The sequence below is a fragment of the Pseudophryne corroboree genome, chromosome 8 (assembly GCF_028390025.1).
Source record: "Pseudophryne corroboree isolate aPseCor3 chromosome 8, aPseCor3.hap2, whole genome shotgun sequence".
NCBI classification, from domain to species: Eukaryota; Metazoa; Chordata; class Amphibia; order Anura; family Myobatrachidae; genus Pseudophryne; species Pseudophryne corroboree.
The window spans coordinates 409287845-409304812 of NC_086451.1; the positions used below are offsets into that span (position 1 = coordinate 409287845).

General features: G+C 51.0%; 1 protein-coding gene across 3 annotated transcripts in view; it reads left to right on the forward strand.

Moving 5' to 3' along the window:
• TMEM91 (transmembrane protein 91) overlaps positions 1-14997 on the forward strand; it is a 122947-nt gene extending 107950 nt beyond the window's left edge. For 2 of the 3 annotated variants that reach the window (XM_063937836.1, XM_063937835.1), the window contains exons 3-4: positions 12078-12221; positions 13605-14997. In XM_063937836.1, the coding sequence (XP_063793906.1) occupies positions 12078-12221; positions 13605-13763 (303 nt within the window). In that variant the 3' untranslated portion in view covers positions 13764-14997. Of the gene's footprint in view, positions 1-12077; positions 12347-13604 lie in introns of all 3 variants that reach the window. The other variant, XR_010183142.1, reaches the window with a different exon arrangement.
• The last annotated feature ends 1971 nt before the right edge of the window (positions 14998-16968 follow it).

The window sequence follows — 16968 nt, forward strand, 5'->3', positions numbered from 1 at the left end:
GCTTAGAACAGGCTCCCTGGATCAAAGTTCCTTCCAGCGCATTCCGCCATGAGGTCTCACCAGGACCCCTTCCACTCCATTCGGCATCCCAGACTAATTGCCATCCCTCTGTAAAGTTTTCATCGAAATCCATCCAGTGGAAGGCCCAGAAAAGGCTCCCTGGGTCAAAGTTCTTTCCAGCGCATTTCGCTCTAAGGTCCAGCCGGGACCCCAACCACTCCATTAGGCATCCCGACCAATTGCCACCCCTCTGTAACGTTTTCATCCAAATCCATCCAGTGGAAGGCCCAGAACAGTCTCCCTGGGTCAAATTTCTGGCCAGCGCATTCCACCGTAAAGTCTGACCGGGACCTCAACCCCCTTAAAACCTGGCCAGGATCCATCTGGACTACCTAGCGTTGGTTTCATACTAATTGATGCAGGGGTGTCCGGACAAACAAACAGACCAATGAATTTTATTTATAAGATTTATTGAGACACACTAATCAACTATTTCATAAATCTCTAGAACACCTGACCGGCATTATATACTGATGGGTATGGCCTACTCACAAGTAGGGAGGTAACTCCTTACATTGGAAACTATAGGGGTGATTCAGAGCTGATCGCTGCACAGCAGGTGATCAGCGATAGACTGCGCATGTGTATGCACCGCAATGCGCATGCGCGTAGGCAAACAGGCATCGCCGGTCAGCGACAGGATGGTGCGAAAATTTCAATTGCGTTGGCGTTCGCAAGATGATTGGCAGGAAGAGGATGTTTGTGGGTGGTAACTGTCCATTTTCTGGGAGTGTCAGGGAAAACGCAGGCGTTAGGAAGCGTTTTCAGGGAGGGTGTGTGACGTCCGCTCCGGACCCGATCAGCCCGTTCTGATCGCACTGTAGGAGTAAGTCCTGGGGTGTGCACACACTGCACACACAGGAAAAATCATTCAATGGTGAGTGAACGGATTGACAGCTGTCCGCTGACTCTTGCAGCTCGGCGTACACATGTGATCTCACACTTGCACAGCGAATATACACTCTCCTTGGGCGGCGACTATCTGAACGCAGCACAACATATTTAGCTGCCTAGCGATCAGGTCTGAATAACCCCCTATATCCCACCCTTTAGGGAGGTGATTACCCACTAGGACTGACCTTTATTTGGTGGTAACTTTGTGTTCCTTACCATGAACAGTGTGGACTGCAATAGGAGGACAGTGCATTATTCCATTTGATTTTCTAGTTAAAATACACAACTTGCAGCAGAACTATCGACACCTGAACAATGTGATATTATTAGAGGACCTATCCAACATAATATATATATATATATATATATATATATATATGTGTGTGAATGTATGTGTATATATAGAGTAAGAGAGAAAGTGAAGATATATACATATACTGTATGTGTGTGTATGAATATAACGTACTCTGGGGGTCATTCTGAGTTGATTGTAGCTGTGCTAAATTTAGCACAGCTACGATCACTGACACAGACATGCGGGGGACGCCCCGCATGTCAGGCCGCCGCCCCGCCCCCCCCCACACACACACACATGTACAAAAGCATCGCACAGCCGCTGCGGCCCGTCCCCCGCACGGTCTGGCCACGCCTGCGTTGGCCGGACTGCGCCCCTAAAACGGCTCCCAAACGCTGCCGTGCAGCCCAGCGACCGCCTCTGCCTGTCAATCAGGCAAAGGCGATCACTAGGCAACGACGGCCTAAGGCCACCTGGCATGCGCCGGCACACTGCGGCGCCGGCGCTTGCGCAGTTCTGACCCGATCGCAGCGCTGCGAACAACTGCAGCATGCGATCATGTCGGAATGACCCCCTATGGGTTTAATTCAAGGTTGAACGCAAATGTATTAGCAAAAGAAAATTTGCAAACATTTGCAAAGTAAATGCAAATCTGCACACCAAAAAAAACAGTGCAAAAATCAAATATACAAAAGAGGTGTCACCCTGAATGATGCAAATAATAATGATGAATAAGCTAAACAATGGAATAAACCTATAATTCAGAATGACTGTACCTGGGCGGTGCATACGGGATCCGGTCTGAAGATCGACAGTGTCTAGGTCGACATGGATGGAAGGTCGACAGGGTTTCTAGGTCGACGTGCTAGGTCGACAGGTCTAAAGGTCGACATGAGTTTTTCACATTTTTTTTTCTTTTTTTAAATTTTTTCATACTTAACGATCCACGTGGACTACGATTGGAACGGTAAAGTGTGCCGAGCGAAGCGGTAGCGGAGCAAAGGCACCATGCCCGAAGCATGGCGAGCGAAGCGAGCCATGCGAGGGGACGCGGTGCACTAATTTGGGATCCCGGTCACTCTACGAAGAAAACGACACCAAAAATAAATAAAAATCCTCATGTCGACCTTTAGACCTGTCGAACTAGCACATGTCGACCTAGAAACCCTGTCGACCTTCCATCCATGTCGACCTAGTGACTGTCGACCTATAGTGGTCGACCTAAACATTGTCGACCTAGACACTGTCGATTTGATGAACCACACCCGATAGCCAAGCAAAAAGTATAGAAAAAGTCAATGCAGATTCTGCGTGGCTCAATACCTGCCCAGAATCTGCATTGACTTTTTCTGTATTTTTGAGGATGCAGGTGTAGGAGGCCAGAGTCAGATACAGCATCTGCCATAGGGCTGCTGCAAGTTCCGATGTTATTGCTGATGGTGACATATAATGGATGCAACAATCGGTATAACTGCATGCACAGGCAGTAACAGCGTCCCTCTCAGTCCTTCCACATTCGCTGCACAGATGTACATAAGGGGAGGAGTTTGCAGCGGCGTTTGCATAAAGTCGCAGATGGGCGATTACCAGTAGATACTGCTGCGTGCTTTTCTGCATGTGACTCAGGTGCAGTGTCTCTGTCTGACTATGACCACCTATGCCTGCGGCTGTTCCATCAGGGAAAGCCGCTTGCACTGACATAACCCCAACACTCCCATAATACACCCAATAAATAGTCCATCTTTGCATGCACTACTAGCCACCGCCCAGGAACACTCATCCCTTTTCCGTCACCTTTCTAGTACTTTCTGATTCAATGGTCTGCATCTTTGGATGCAGCACTTGGATCTGCAGTGCTGGCAGGCAGAGGCGTATCTAGGGTAGGGCGAGTAGGGCACGTGCCCTGGGCGCCTTGGCAGGCCCAGGAGAGGGGGGTGCCGCCGGCGTCCAGGGCATCATGCCCCACTCGCCCCCGTCAACCCTAAATGTGAGGGGAGGAGAGCGCAGCGTCTCTCCCTCCCCTCACCGCCGCTGCCAGCAGCGCTGCTGTGTCCGGTCTCCGGCGTTAGCCAATCAGAGCTTGCGGACCGGCTCCTGATTGGCTGCCGGTCCGCGAGCTCTGATTGGCTAGCGAACCGTCGCCAGACAGCCGCCGGAGACCTGGAGCAGTGAGGGGAAGGAGAGGCGCTGCGCTGCGCTCTCCTTTCCTCACATAGCAACATCAACAAGCGGCCGGTAAGTGACCGGGGGGGGGGGGGGGGGGGGGGTCCGGCGGCACAATGGGGCATGTATCTGGCACCAAGTGGGGCCTGGCACTGTGGGGCATGTAACTGGCACTGTGGGGCATGTAACTGGCACTGTGGGGCAATGTATCTGGCACTGTGGGGCAATGTAACTGGCACTGTGGGGCAATGTATCTGGCACTGTGGGGCATGTAACTGGCACTGTGGGGCATGTAACTGGCACTGTGGCACTGTGGGACAATGTATCTGGCACTGTGGGGCAATGTAACTGGCACTGTGGGGCAATGTATCTGGCACTGTGGGGCAATGTATCTGGCACTGTGGGGCAATGTATCTGGCACTGTGGGGCATGTAACTGGCACTGTGGGGCATGTATCTGGCACTGTGGGGCAATGTATCTGGCACTGTGGGGCAATGTAACTGGCACTGTGGGGCAATGTAACTGGCACTGTGGGGCAATGTAACTGGCACTGTGGGGCAATGTATCCAGCACTGTGGGGCATGTATCCGGCACTGTGGTGCATTATATCCGGCACTGTGGGGCAATGTATCTGGCACTGTGGGGCAATGTAACTGGCACTGTGGGGCAATGTACCTGGCACTGTGGGGCAATGTACCTGGCACTGTGGGGCATGTAACTGGCACTGTGGGGCAATGTAACTGGCACTGTGGGGCATGTAACTGGCACTGTGGGGCATGTATCTGGCACTGTGGGGCATGTATCTGGCACTGTGGGGCAATGTATCTGGCACTGTGGGGCAATGTAACTGGCACTGTGGGGCAATGTATCCGGCACTGTGGGGCATTGTATCCGGCACTGTGGGGCAATGTATCCGGCACTGTGGGGCATGTATCCGGCAATGTGGGGCATTATATCCGGCACTGTGGGGCAATGTAACTGGCACTGAGTGGGGCATGTATCTGGCACTGTGGGGCAATGTATCTGGCACTGTGGGGCAATGTATCTGGCACTGTGGGGCAATGTAACTGGCACTGTGGGGCAATGTAACTGGCACTGTGGGGCAATGTAACTGGCACTGAGTGGGGCATGTATCTGGCACTGTGGGGCAATGTATCCGTCACCGTGGGGCATGTATCCGGCACCGTGGGGCATGTATCCGGCACCGTGGGGCAATGTAACTGGCACTGTGGGGCAATGTATCTGGCACTGTGGGGCAATGTATCTGGCACTGTGGGCCATTTTCAGTGACCACACCCCTTCTGGAGTGTGGCCACACCCCTTCTGGTGTGTGGCCACACCCATTTTTTGCCGCGCGCGCACATGCTTCTTTTTGTATTTTTTTTTTGTTTTGTTTTTTGGGGGGGGGGGGGGGGCGTCATTTTCCATCTTGCCCTGGGCTCCGAAAACCCTAGTTACGCCTCTGCTGGCAGGAGGCGTCTTCTGTCTTCAGATGCCTCCATTAGCATATCCACAGATGCAGCAGCAATGCAGACTGCGTCCATCTCTGAGTCACCGCCATAGTACACAAGCTTCCTAGTGAATATTGCAATGATGATACCGTTAGTTTTGCGCCATGAGGAGTCCACACCTCCTAACATTGTAAAATGTTGGGACACAAATAAGCTGCATCCCTGATTTCCCCCCACATAATAACAATTCCTCCCCAAAACCCACCTAGTACAGATTTGTTACTTGTAATCCAGGCTTCTACATGCAGTTTTGCATTGCAAATGCAAATCTTACTGCTGGCAGGGTTATCAGTGATCGCAGTGTTAACCCTTTGATAAGTGCCCCTTAGGCACAGCTTTTACTCTTCTTTTTTTACATACCCCTTGTACCCCTTGTTCTTCCCGCTCACATACCTCTTGTTACCTCCCTCTCACATATCTCTTGTTACCTCCCGCTCACATACCCCTTGTTACCTTCCGCTCACATACCCCTTGTTACCTCCCGCTCACATACCCCTTGTTACCTCCCGCTCACATACCCCTTGTTACCTCCCTCTCACATACCCCTTGTTACCTCCCTCTCACATACCCCTTGTTACTTCCCTCTCACATACCCCTTGTTACCTCCATCTCACATTGCCCTTGTTACCTCCCACTCACATACCACTTGTTACCTCCCACTCACATACCCCTTGTTACCTCCCTCTCACATACCCCTTGTTACCTCCCTCTCACATTGCCCTTGTTACCTCCCACTCACATACCCCTTGTTACCTCCTGCTCACATACCTCTTGTTCCTCCCTCTCACATACCCCTTGTTACCTCCCACTCACATACCTCTTGTTCCTACCGCTCACATACCTCTTGTTACCTCCCTCTCACATACCCCTTGTTACCTCCCTCTCACATGCCCCTTGTTACTTCCCTCTCACATATTCCTTGTTACCTCCCTCTCACATACCCCTTGTTACCTCCGGCTCATATACCTCTTGTTCCTCCCGCCCACATACCTCTTGTTCCTCCCGCTCACATACCCCTTGTTACCTCCCGCTCACATACCTCTTGTTACCTCCCTCTCACATACCCCTTGTTACCTCCCTCTCACATACCCCTTGTTACCTCCCTCTCACATACCCCTTGTTACCTCCCGCTCACATACCTGTTGTTGCCTCCCTCTCACATACCCCTTGTTACCTCCCACTCACATACCCCTTGTTACCTCCCACTCACATACCCCTTGTTACCTCCCTCTCACATATTCCTTGTTACCTCCCTCTCACATACCCCTTGTTACCTCCCGCTCACATAGCTGTTGTTGCCTCCCGCTCACATACCCCTTGTTACGTCCCGCTCACATACCCCTTGTTACCTCCCTCTCACATAGCCCTTGTTACCTCCCGCTCACATACCCCTTGTTACCTCCCGCTCACATACCCCTTGTTACCTCCCTCTCACATACCCCTTGTTACCTCCCTCTCACATACCCCTTGTTACTTCCCTCTCACATACCCCTTGTTACCTCCCTCTCACATACCCCTTGTTACCTCCCTCTCACATACCCCTTGTTACCTCCCTCTCACATACCCCTTGTTACCTCCCGCTCACATACCCCTTGTTACCTCCCTTTGATAAGTGCCCCTTAGGCACAGCTTTTACTCTTCTTTTTTTACATACCCCTTGTACCCCTTGTTCTTCCCGCTCACATACCTCTTGTTACCTCCCTCTCACATATCTCTTGTTACCTCCCTCTCACATACCCCTTGTTACCTTCCGCTCACATACCCCTTGTTACCTCCCGCTCACATACCCCTTGTTACCTTCCTCTCACATACCCCTTGTTACCTCCCTCTCACATACCCCTTGTTACTTCCCTCTCACATACCCCTTGTTACCTCCCTCTCACATTGCCCTTGTTACCTCCTGCTCACATACCTCTTGTTCCTCCCTCTCACATACCCCTTGTTACCTCCCACTCACATACCTCTTGTTCCTACCGCTCACATACCTCTTGTTACCTCCCTCTCACATACCCCTTGTTACCTCCCTCTCACATACCCCTTGTTTCTTCCCTCTCACATATTCCTTGTTACCTCCCTCTCACATACCCCTTGTTACCTCCGGCTCATATACCTCTTGTTCCTCCCGCCCACATACCTCTTGTTCCTCCCGCTCACACACCCCTTGTTACCTCCCGCTCACATACCTCTTGTTACCTCCCTCTCACATACCCCTTGTTACCTCCCTCTCACATACCCCTTGTTACCTCCCGCTCACATACCTGTTCTTGCCTCCCTCTCACATACCCCTTGTTACCTCCCACTCACATACCCCTTGTTACCTCCCACTCACATACCCCTTGTTACCTCCCTCTCACATATTCCTTGTTACCTCCCTCTCACATACCCCTTGTTACCTCCCGCTCACATACCTGTTGTTGCCTCCCGCTCACATACCCCTTGTTACGTCCTGCTCACATACCCCTTGTTACCTCCCGCTCACATACCCCTTGTTACCTCCCGCTCACATACCCCTTGTTACCTCCCTCTCACATACCCCTTGTTACCTCCCTCTCACATACCCCTTGTTACTTCCCTCTCACATACCCCTTGTTACCTCCCTCTCACATACCACTTGTTACCTCCCTCTCACATACCCCTTGTTACCTCCCTCTCACATACCCCTTGTTACCTCCCGCTCACATACCCCTTGTTACCTCCCGCTCAAATACCCCTTGTTACCTCCCGCTCACATACCCCTTGTTACCTCCCTCTCACATACCCCTTGTTACCTCCCTCTCACATACCCCTTGTTACCTCCCTCTCACATACCCCTTGTTACTTCCCTCTCACATACCCCTTGTTACCTCCCGCTCACATACCTCTTGTTCCTCCCGCTCACATACCTCTTGTTACCTCCCTCTCACATACCCCTTGTTACCTCCCGCACACATACCCCTTGTTACCTCCCTCTCACATACCCCTTGTTACCGCCCGCTCACATACCCCTTGTTACCTCCCGCTCACATACACCTTGTTACCTCCCTCTCACATACCCCTTGTTACCTCCTGCTCACATACCTCTTGTTCCTCCCGCTCACATACCCCTTGTTACCTCCCACTCACATACCTCTTGTTCCTACCGCTCACATACCTCTTGTTACCTCCCTCTCACATACCCCTTGTTACCTCCCTCTCACATACCCCTTGTTACTTCCCTCTCACATATTCCTTGTTACCTCCCTCTCACATACCCCTTGTTACCTCCCGCTCACATACCCCTTGTTACCTCCCTCTCACATACCCCTTGTTACCTCCCGCTCACATACCCCTTGTTACCTCCCGCTCACATACACCTTGTTACCTCCCTCTCACATACCCTTTGTTACCTCCCACTCACATACCTCTTGTTACCTCCCTCTCACATACCCCTTGTTACCTCCTGCTCACATACCTCTTTTTCCTCCCGCTCACATACCCCTTGTTACCTCCCTCTCACATACCCCTTGTTACCTCCCACTCACATACCTCTTGTTACCTCCCGCTCACATACACCTTGTTACCTCCCTCTCACATACCCCTTGTTACCTCCCACTCACATACCACTTGTTACCTCCCTCTCACATACCCCTTGTTACCTCCCTCTCACATACCCCTTGTTACCTCCCGCTCACATACACCTTGTTACCTCCCTCTCACATACCCCTTGTTACCTCCTGCTCACATACCTCTTGTTCCTCCCTCTCACATACCCCTTGTTACCTCCCACTCACATACCCCTTGTTACCTCCCACTCACATACCTCTTGTTACCTCCCGCTCACATACACCTTGTTACCTCCCTCTCACATACCCCTTGTTACCTCCTGCTCACATACCTCTTTTTCCTCCCGCTCACATACCCCTTGTTACCTCCCTCTCACATACCCCTTGTTACCTCCCACTCACATACCCCTTGTTACCTCCCACTCACATACCTCTTGTTACCTCCCGCTCACATACACCTTGTTACCTCCCTCTCACATACCCCTTGTTACCTCCTGCTCACATACCTCTTGTTCCTACCGCTCACATACCTCTTGTTACCTCCCTCTCACATACCCCTTGTTACCTCCCTCTCACATACCCCTTGTTACTTCCCTCTCACATATTCCTTGTTACCTCCCTCTCACATACCCCTTGTTACCTCCCGCTCACATACCTCTTGTTCCTCCCGCTCACATACCCCGTTACTTCCCGCTCACATACCTCTTGTTACCTCCCGCTTACATACCTCTTGTTACCTCCCTCTCACATACCCCTTGTTACCTCCCTCTCACATACCCCTTGTTACCTCCCGCTCACATACCCCTTGTTACCTCCAGCTCACATATTCCTTGTTACCTCCCTCTCACATACCCCTTGTTACCTCCCGCTGATATACCTGTTGTTGCCTCCCTCTCACATACCCCTTGTTACCTCCCACTCACATACCCCTTGTTACCTCCCACTCACATACCCCTTGTTACCTCCCGCTCACATACCCCTTGTTACCTCCCGCTCACATACCCCTTGTTACCTCCCACTCACTAACCCCTTGTTACCTCCCTCTCACATACCCCTTGTTACCTCCCTCTCACATACCCCTTGTTACTTCCCTCTCACATACCCCTTGTTACCTCCCGCTCACATACCTCTTGTTCCTCCCGGCTAACATACCCCTTGTTACCTCCCGCTCACATACCTGTTGTTGCCTCCCTCTCACATACCCCTTGTTACCTCCCACTCACATACCCCTTGTTACCTCCCACTCGCATACCCCTTGTTACCTCCCTCTCACATACCCCTTTTTACCTCCCTCTCACATACCCCTTGTTACCTCATGCTCACATACCCTTTGTTACCTCATGCTCACATACCCCTTGTTACCTCCCGCTCACATACCCCTTGTTACCTCCCGCTCACATACCCCTTGTTACCTCCCGCTCACATACCCCTTGTTACCTCCCGCTCACATACCCCTTGTTAACTCCCTCTCACATACCCCTTGTTAACTCCCTCTCACATACCCCTTGTTACCTCCCGCTCACATACCTGTTGTTGCCTCCCACTCACATACCCCTTGTTACCTATACCCCTTGTTAACTCCCTCTCACATACCCCTTGTTACTTCTCTATCACATACCCCTTGTTACTTCCCTCTCACATACCCCTTGTTACCTCCCGCTCACATACCCCTTGTTACCTCCCTCTCACATACCCCTTGTTACCTCCCTCTCACATACCCCTTGTTACCTCCCTCAAACATACCCCTTGTTACCTCCCGCTCACATACCCCTTGTTACTTCCCTCTCACATACCCCTTGTTACTTCCCTCTCACATACCCCTTGTTACCTCCCTCTCACATACCCCTTGTTACCTCCCTCTCACATACCCCTTGTTACCTCCCTCTCACATACCCCTTGTTACCTCCCGCTCACATACCCCTTGTTACTACCCGCTCACATACCCCTTGTTACCTCTCTCACATATTCCTTGTTACCTCCCTCTCACATATTCCTTGTTACCTCCCTCTCACATACCCCTTGTTACCTCCCGCTCACATACCTCTTGTTCCTCCCGCTCACATACCTCTCGTTACCTCCCTCTCACATACCCCTTGTTACCTCCCTCTCACATACCCCTTGTTACTTCCCTCTCACATATTCCTTGTTACCTCCCTCTCACATACCCCTTGTTACCTCCCGCTTCCATACCCCTTGTTCCTCCCGCTCACATACCTCTTGTTCCTCCCGCTCACATACCCCTTGTTACCTCCCGCTCACATACCTCTTGTTACCTCCCGCTCACATACCCCTTGTTACCTCCCGCTCACATACCCCTTGTTACCTCCCGCTAACATACCCCTTGTTACCTCCCGCTCACATACCCCTTGTTACCTCCCGCTAACATACCCCTTGTTACCTCCCTCTCACATACCCCTTGTTACCTCCCACTCACATTCCCCTTGTTACCTCCCTCTCACATACCCCTTGTTACCTCCCTCTCACATACCCCTTGTTACTTCCCTCTCACATATTCCTTGTTACCTCCCGCTCACATACCCCTTGTTACCTCCCGCTAACATACCCCTTGTTACCTCCCGCTCACATACCCCTTGTTACCTCCCGCTAACATACCCCTTGTTACCTCCCTCTCACATACCCCTTGTTACCTCCCACTCACATTCCCCTTGTTACCTCCCTCTCACATACCCCTTGTTACCTCCCTCTCACATACCCCTTGTTACCTCCCTCTCACATACCCCTTGTTACCTCCCGATCACATACCTCGTTACCTCCCTCTCACGTACCCCTTGTTACCTCCCGCTCACGTACCCCTTGTTGCCTCCCTCTCACATACCCCTTGCTGCCTCCCTCTCACATACCCCTTGCTGCCTCCCTCTCACATACCCCTTGCTGCCTCCCGCTCACATACCCCTTGTTGCCTCCCGCTCACATACCCCTTGTCGCCTCCCGCTCACATACCCCTTGTCGCCTCCCGCTCACATACCCCTTGTCACCTCCCGCTCACATACCCCTTGTCACCTCCCGCTCACATACCCCTTGTCGCCTCCCTCTCACATTGCCCTTGTCGCCTCCCTCTCACATTGCCCTTGTTGCCTCCCTCTCACATACCCCTTGTTGCCTCCCTCTCACATTGCCCTTGTTGCCTCCCTCTCACATACCCCTTGTTACCTCCCGCTCACATACCCCTTGTTACCTCCCGCTCACATACCCCTTGTTACCTCCCGCTCACATACCCCTTGTTTGCTCCTGCTCACATACCCCTTGTTACTACCCGCTCACATACCCCTTGTTGCCTCCCTCTCACATACCCCTTGTTTGCTCCTGCTCACATACCTCTTGTTACCTTACTGCTTTGTGATACCATAGATTGTCCTGTGCCATGGAATACATAGGAGTTGAGAGGAAGCACAGAAAGAATGTTGCTGTTCATTCATTAACGTATGGAGGTAATGTTACTGTATAGCACAGTGTGTGTGTGTGTGTGTGTGTGTGTGTGTGTGTGTGTGTGTGTGTGTGTGTGTGTTTATGTTACTGTATACCGCAGAGTGTAATTTGTGTATGTACTGTACGTGTCCTGCATTCTGCTCCTGTTGTCTCCGCTGATCAGAGCTATCTCTGTCTCTCCCACAGAATGACTCTTCCAGTGACAGCGACACAGACAGCGAGAGCCACTTCTCTCTCCTCCTGCCCCAAGATTACCTCGGGCTGGCTGTGTTCTCCATGCTCTGCTGCTTTTGGCCCCTGGGCATCGCTGCCTTCTTCCTGTCACAGAAGGTGAGATGCGGGGAGAGGGCCCACAAGCACTGCCTGTTCCAGGGGCTGCTGGTATAAGGTGACATGATGACGGGGCCGAGCGAGAGGAAGACAGAAATAAATTGTCCAGAAACTAGTACAGATAGGTGATTGCAGATCTCCACTGATGTAGATTTCTTTATTTTTTCTAATCAATTCTTCTCATTACAGAATAACAGTAACACATCATAACGTACTGTAAAATAAAAGTAGTAAAAACTACATTTTAAAGCGGGAATGTCAGTCCACGTTTTGATGTCTACCTAATGTTTGTCTAGCTTTTCATTATCCTATATGAAAATGCTTGCCACATGCGTACGCACCGTGGCAGTGAGTGCCCACACCCTGCTGCAACTAGCCACAGCATGCGTGCTCACCATGCATTCAAAATTAAGCGGGTGCGTACGCACATGCCCGCGCGCATTCGCTGGAACACTACGCAAGCCAGTTGTGGATGCCGTGAATATTGTTTAAGATGATAGATGACACATCCATACCACTAACCCCACACATATGATATTAGCGCGTGATGACATCGGGTGAACGTATCACCCGGCACAGGCAGGGACGTCCCTGCGAGGTACCGAGTGTGGTGGCCTGGCTGCTAAGCGGTCCCCGCTGCCCGACATGCACATCGGCCATTTCCAGTGGAGGGTTCCTGGGGAACCCTGACAGAACTACATCCCCGATCTGTAGCCCATAGGCTAAACTGAAGATGGCGGTAGCCGCGGGGGCTAGTATTGGGAATGCTTTGCATTCCCAATATTGGTAAATGGGACAGCATTGCAAGCCCCATAAAAACCTATGGGAGATACGGCTGCCGGCAGGAATGGAGGGATTGCACAGGTATCTCTGATACCTGCCGCGGTCCCTCCATCGTGCATCCAGATGATACCTAATATTTGTGGCTAACCCCCAAAAACAGGTTAGCAGCAATGGGCCCCCATATCATTCCAAACATCCTAGCTATAAATATTCTACACCTCCCACTAGCCATAAAGATTATGGATCTTGTTGAATTGCGCAAGAACCTGTGCGTGGAGAAACCAACAACTTAATCTAACATAGTATTGATGTATTAGATGCAGATGGGTTTCAAAGAGAAATCTGGGAGGTTTAAAGGCCATTTAGAGAGATTAGAAACTGGATGACAATAATAGGTTGTAAGCATGGACCCTCTGATCACACATTAATAATTATCAGATATGTTTAAGCATCCCGTACACTTCCAGCTGTGGCAGGCAAAGCTGGGGAGATGATGACACAGGAGACACTGGGTTAGGACTCGGAGGAGAAGGTCTGGGTGAGGTGATAGAGCAGGAGTCATTGTATAGTCTGGTAACTGGGATTTTCCTTTCTCTACAGACCAACAAGGCCTCAGCCCAAGGTGACTACCATGGTGCAAGCGTGGCTTCCAGACAGACTTTCCTGCTGGCTGTTCTCTCGATCTTCCTGGGCATTTGCACCTACGTGGGTGCTGTGGTAGCATTAATTGCCTACCTATCCAACAGAGCCCCAACCTAGGGGACTGAGCACTAACCTGGAGAACTTTACTCCTCCAAATGGGACCACTGCTCACCCGTCCGTTCCCGGGGGAGAGCACACTGGAACTTCCTGGTGGGTCTGATGTCACCAGGGTTATTCCCACCACAGAGCCTCACTTTATAAACTCATGATGTCCAATTTCCTAATCATGTTATTTATCTTTTAAACTGACTGAACTTTCTTTTTATTTTGCTCCGGGCTGGATTAATTATAGAAAATTTACCACAGTTTCATGAGACACGATGAGTGGGCAACCAGTAGCTGCTGACAGGGGAGGAACTGTACATAAATATCACATCTTCCTTTCTTATTCAAGTATTCAAAGTTTTGATTGATATTTAAAGGATAATTCAACCAAAAAATGAAATTCTGAAAACTTGGTGCCAGTAGGCTAATTACGTGGGGCCCAGCACTCAGGCTATCTGGTGGGTGCCCCGCAGTACATGGACCCTCCCATCCTCTGAACAAAGACCATGTTGGTAGCAGGAGGGAGTCCCGTCTGCCCACCACCCTCTCCTCTTCACTGCTGCTGGCCTGTTCTGTTATCAGTCACCATGGGAGTGAGTGGAGCTCACAAGGGGTATGCAACGGTATGGCGGGGCCGGATTCCAGGCTGTCATTATACCGATGCCAGGATCCCGGCCGCCAGAATGCAGGCAGGGGGGGGGGGGCGAGCACAACGAAGACCCTTGCGGGCATGCTGTGCTCGCCACAGGTTCTATTCCCACTTTATGGGTGTCGTGGACGCCCATGATTGAGACTTGCCCCTGTCAGCCGGGATTCCGGCTGTTGGCATTGTCAGTGGTCCGGATTCCGGTATCCGTATCCTGACCTCCAGGATCCCGACTGCCGGCAATGTAACCGCATCCCCTCAAAAGATAGCTGGGGACCCCCCCCTTCCCCCCAATTACAGTGAATGCTGAATCCCAGGTAAGTAACATTCCGGGACCTGGTTTTACTTAGACTATTCCACCGAAAACTGAATTATCCTATAAAGATATTGCTGCCTGTCTGACTTTTTTCTAATTAAAATTTGTAAATAAAGTGAATGTTCATGGGAAGGACCAATGCACTGCCCGTCTCTTGCTGAGAAATCATTTCACTCCTTTGTGCTAATTACTGAGCCTGTACTAATATTAAATTATGGCTGGATTTGCATAATATTGATTTGATTGTTTTTAAACCCTGAGTGTATAAACTGATGTTACAGCTATGTGTGGCATTCATGTTCCTGGTCATTACTTAAGCTGTGTACACACCTGTTCGATCCCCGCCTGTTCGGGTTAAAGGCTCCCAATCAAGCTGTGACCCCCTGTGTGGCTGTCCCGTGTCTCCTGTGAATAGATGCACAGCATTTATCCATCGCTGCTCTGCAAGATGACAAGGAACCTCCCAGCTTCGTCCCCACTGCAGTACAGTGCCACCTGCAGATGGGACAGCGGGATAATGCCCGAAAAATGGGACAGCTGGGAGGTATGGTGTGTCCTGTTATGGTGCTATCACGGACGGGATGCCGTCTGAAGATCAACAATGTCTAGGTCGACAATGTTTGGGTCGACCACTATTGGTCGGCAGTCACTAGGTTGACATGTTTTCAATGTCGACAGGGTTTAAGGTCGACAGGTCAAAAGGTCGACATGAGTTTTTCACATTTTTTTTTTTAACTTTTTCATGCTTAACAATCCACGCGGACTACGATTGGGAATAGTAACCTGTGCTGAGCGCAGCGGTAGCAGAGCGAGGCACTTTGCCCGAAGCACGGCGAGCGAAGCGAGCCATGCAAGGGGACACGGTGCACTAATTGGGGTTCCCGGTCACTGTACGGTGAAAATGACACCAAAAAAACATGAAAAACCTTTTGACTTGTCGACCTAGAAACCCTGCCGACCTATAGATGTCAACCCAAACATTGTCGACCTACACACTGTCGATCCAGTGATCCACACCCATCACAGGCAATGTCTTCCACATAAACATGTCACTAACACTTTCCTTCCTCCATGTGTCCTTGAGTAGCTCTAATTAACAAGCCGTGGCTTATCCCTGATTATCTGGATGACAGGATACTGACCTGGATTAGTGCGGTCAGTACACAGCAATGACACGCAGCTGCTCTCTGAGTGATAGGTAGAGTGATAGCTCCATGTGCTATTATTAATAGTCCACACGCTTACTTCTAATTATTCTTTGTAATATCTATCTCTAGAACAACATTGCTTGTGTGGCCTCTTTCCTCGGGTATACGTAATGTGGGTGATTGTCACATAAGCACTTTACATCCCTGGGCTCTTGGAGTTCTAGTGTGGAAATGAGGGTTCACATACTACTACTGTAGTTTGAAAGCCAGGTGACCGGGCACCGCAGGTGTAACAATCCATTTCACATCATAACTGGAATAATGCATAGGTGCCATTTCATATTTTCTCTAACGTCCTAGAGGATGCTGGGACTATGTAAGGACCATGGGGAATGGACGGGCTCTGCAGGAGGCATGGGCAGTTTAAGAAAGACTTTGGACTCTGGGTGTGCACTGGCTCCTCCCTCTATGCCCCTCCTCCAGACCCCAGTTTTAGACTGTGCCCAGAGGAGAATGGGTGCACTGCAGGGAGCTCTCCTGAGTTTCCTGCTTAGAAAGCATTTTTGTTAGGATGTTTTCTCTTTTTCAGGGAGCACTGCTGGCAACAGGCTCCCTACATCGAGGGAGAGGAGGAGCAGACCTACTTAAATGATAGGCTCTGCTTCCTCGGCTACTGGACACCATTAGCTCCAGAGGGAGTGAACACAGGTTCGTCCTGGGCGTTCACCCCAGAGCTGCACCGCCGTTCTCCTCACAGAGCCAGAAGAAACGAAGACAGAAGACGTCTCAGGCGGCAGAAGCCTTCGGTACTTCACTGAGGTAACGCACAGCACCGCAGCTGTGCGTCATTGCTCCCATACACCTCACACACTCCGGTCACTGTAAGGGTGCAGGGCGCAGGGGGGGAGCCCTGGGCAGCAATAAAACACCTCTACTATGGCAAAAGTCTATATACATGTACAGGTGGGCACTGTACATGTATATAAAAGCGCCCCCGCCATTTTTTAGTAAGTTTGAGCGGGACAGAAGCCCGCCGCCGAGGGGGCGGGGCTTCTCCCTCAGCACTCACCAGCGCCGTTTTCTCTCCACAGCACCGCGGAGAGGAAG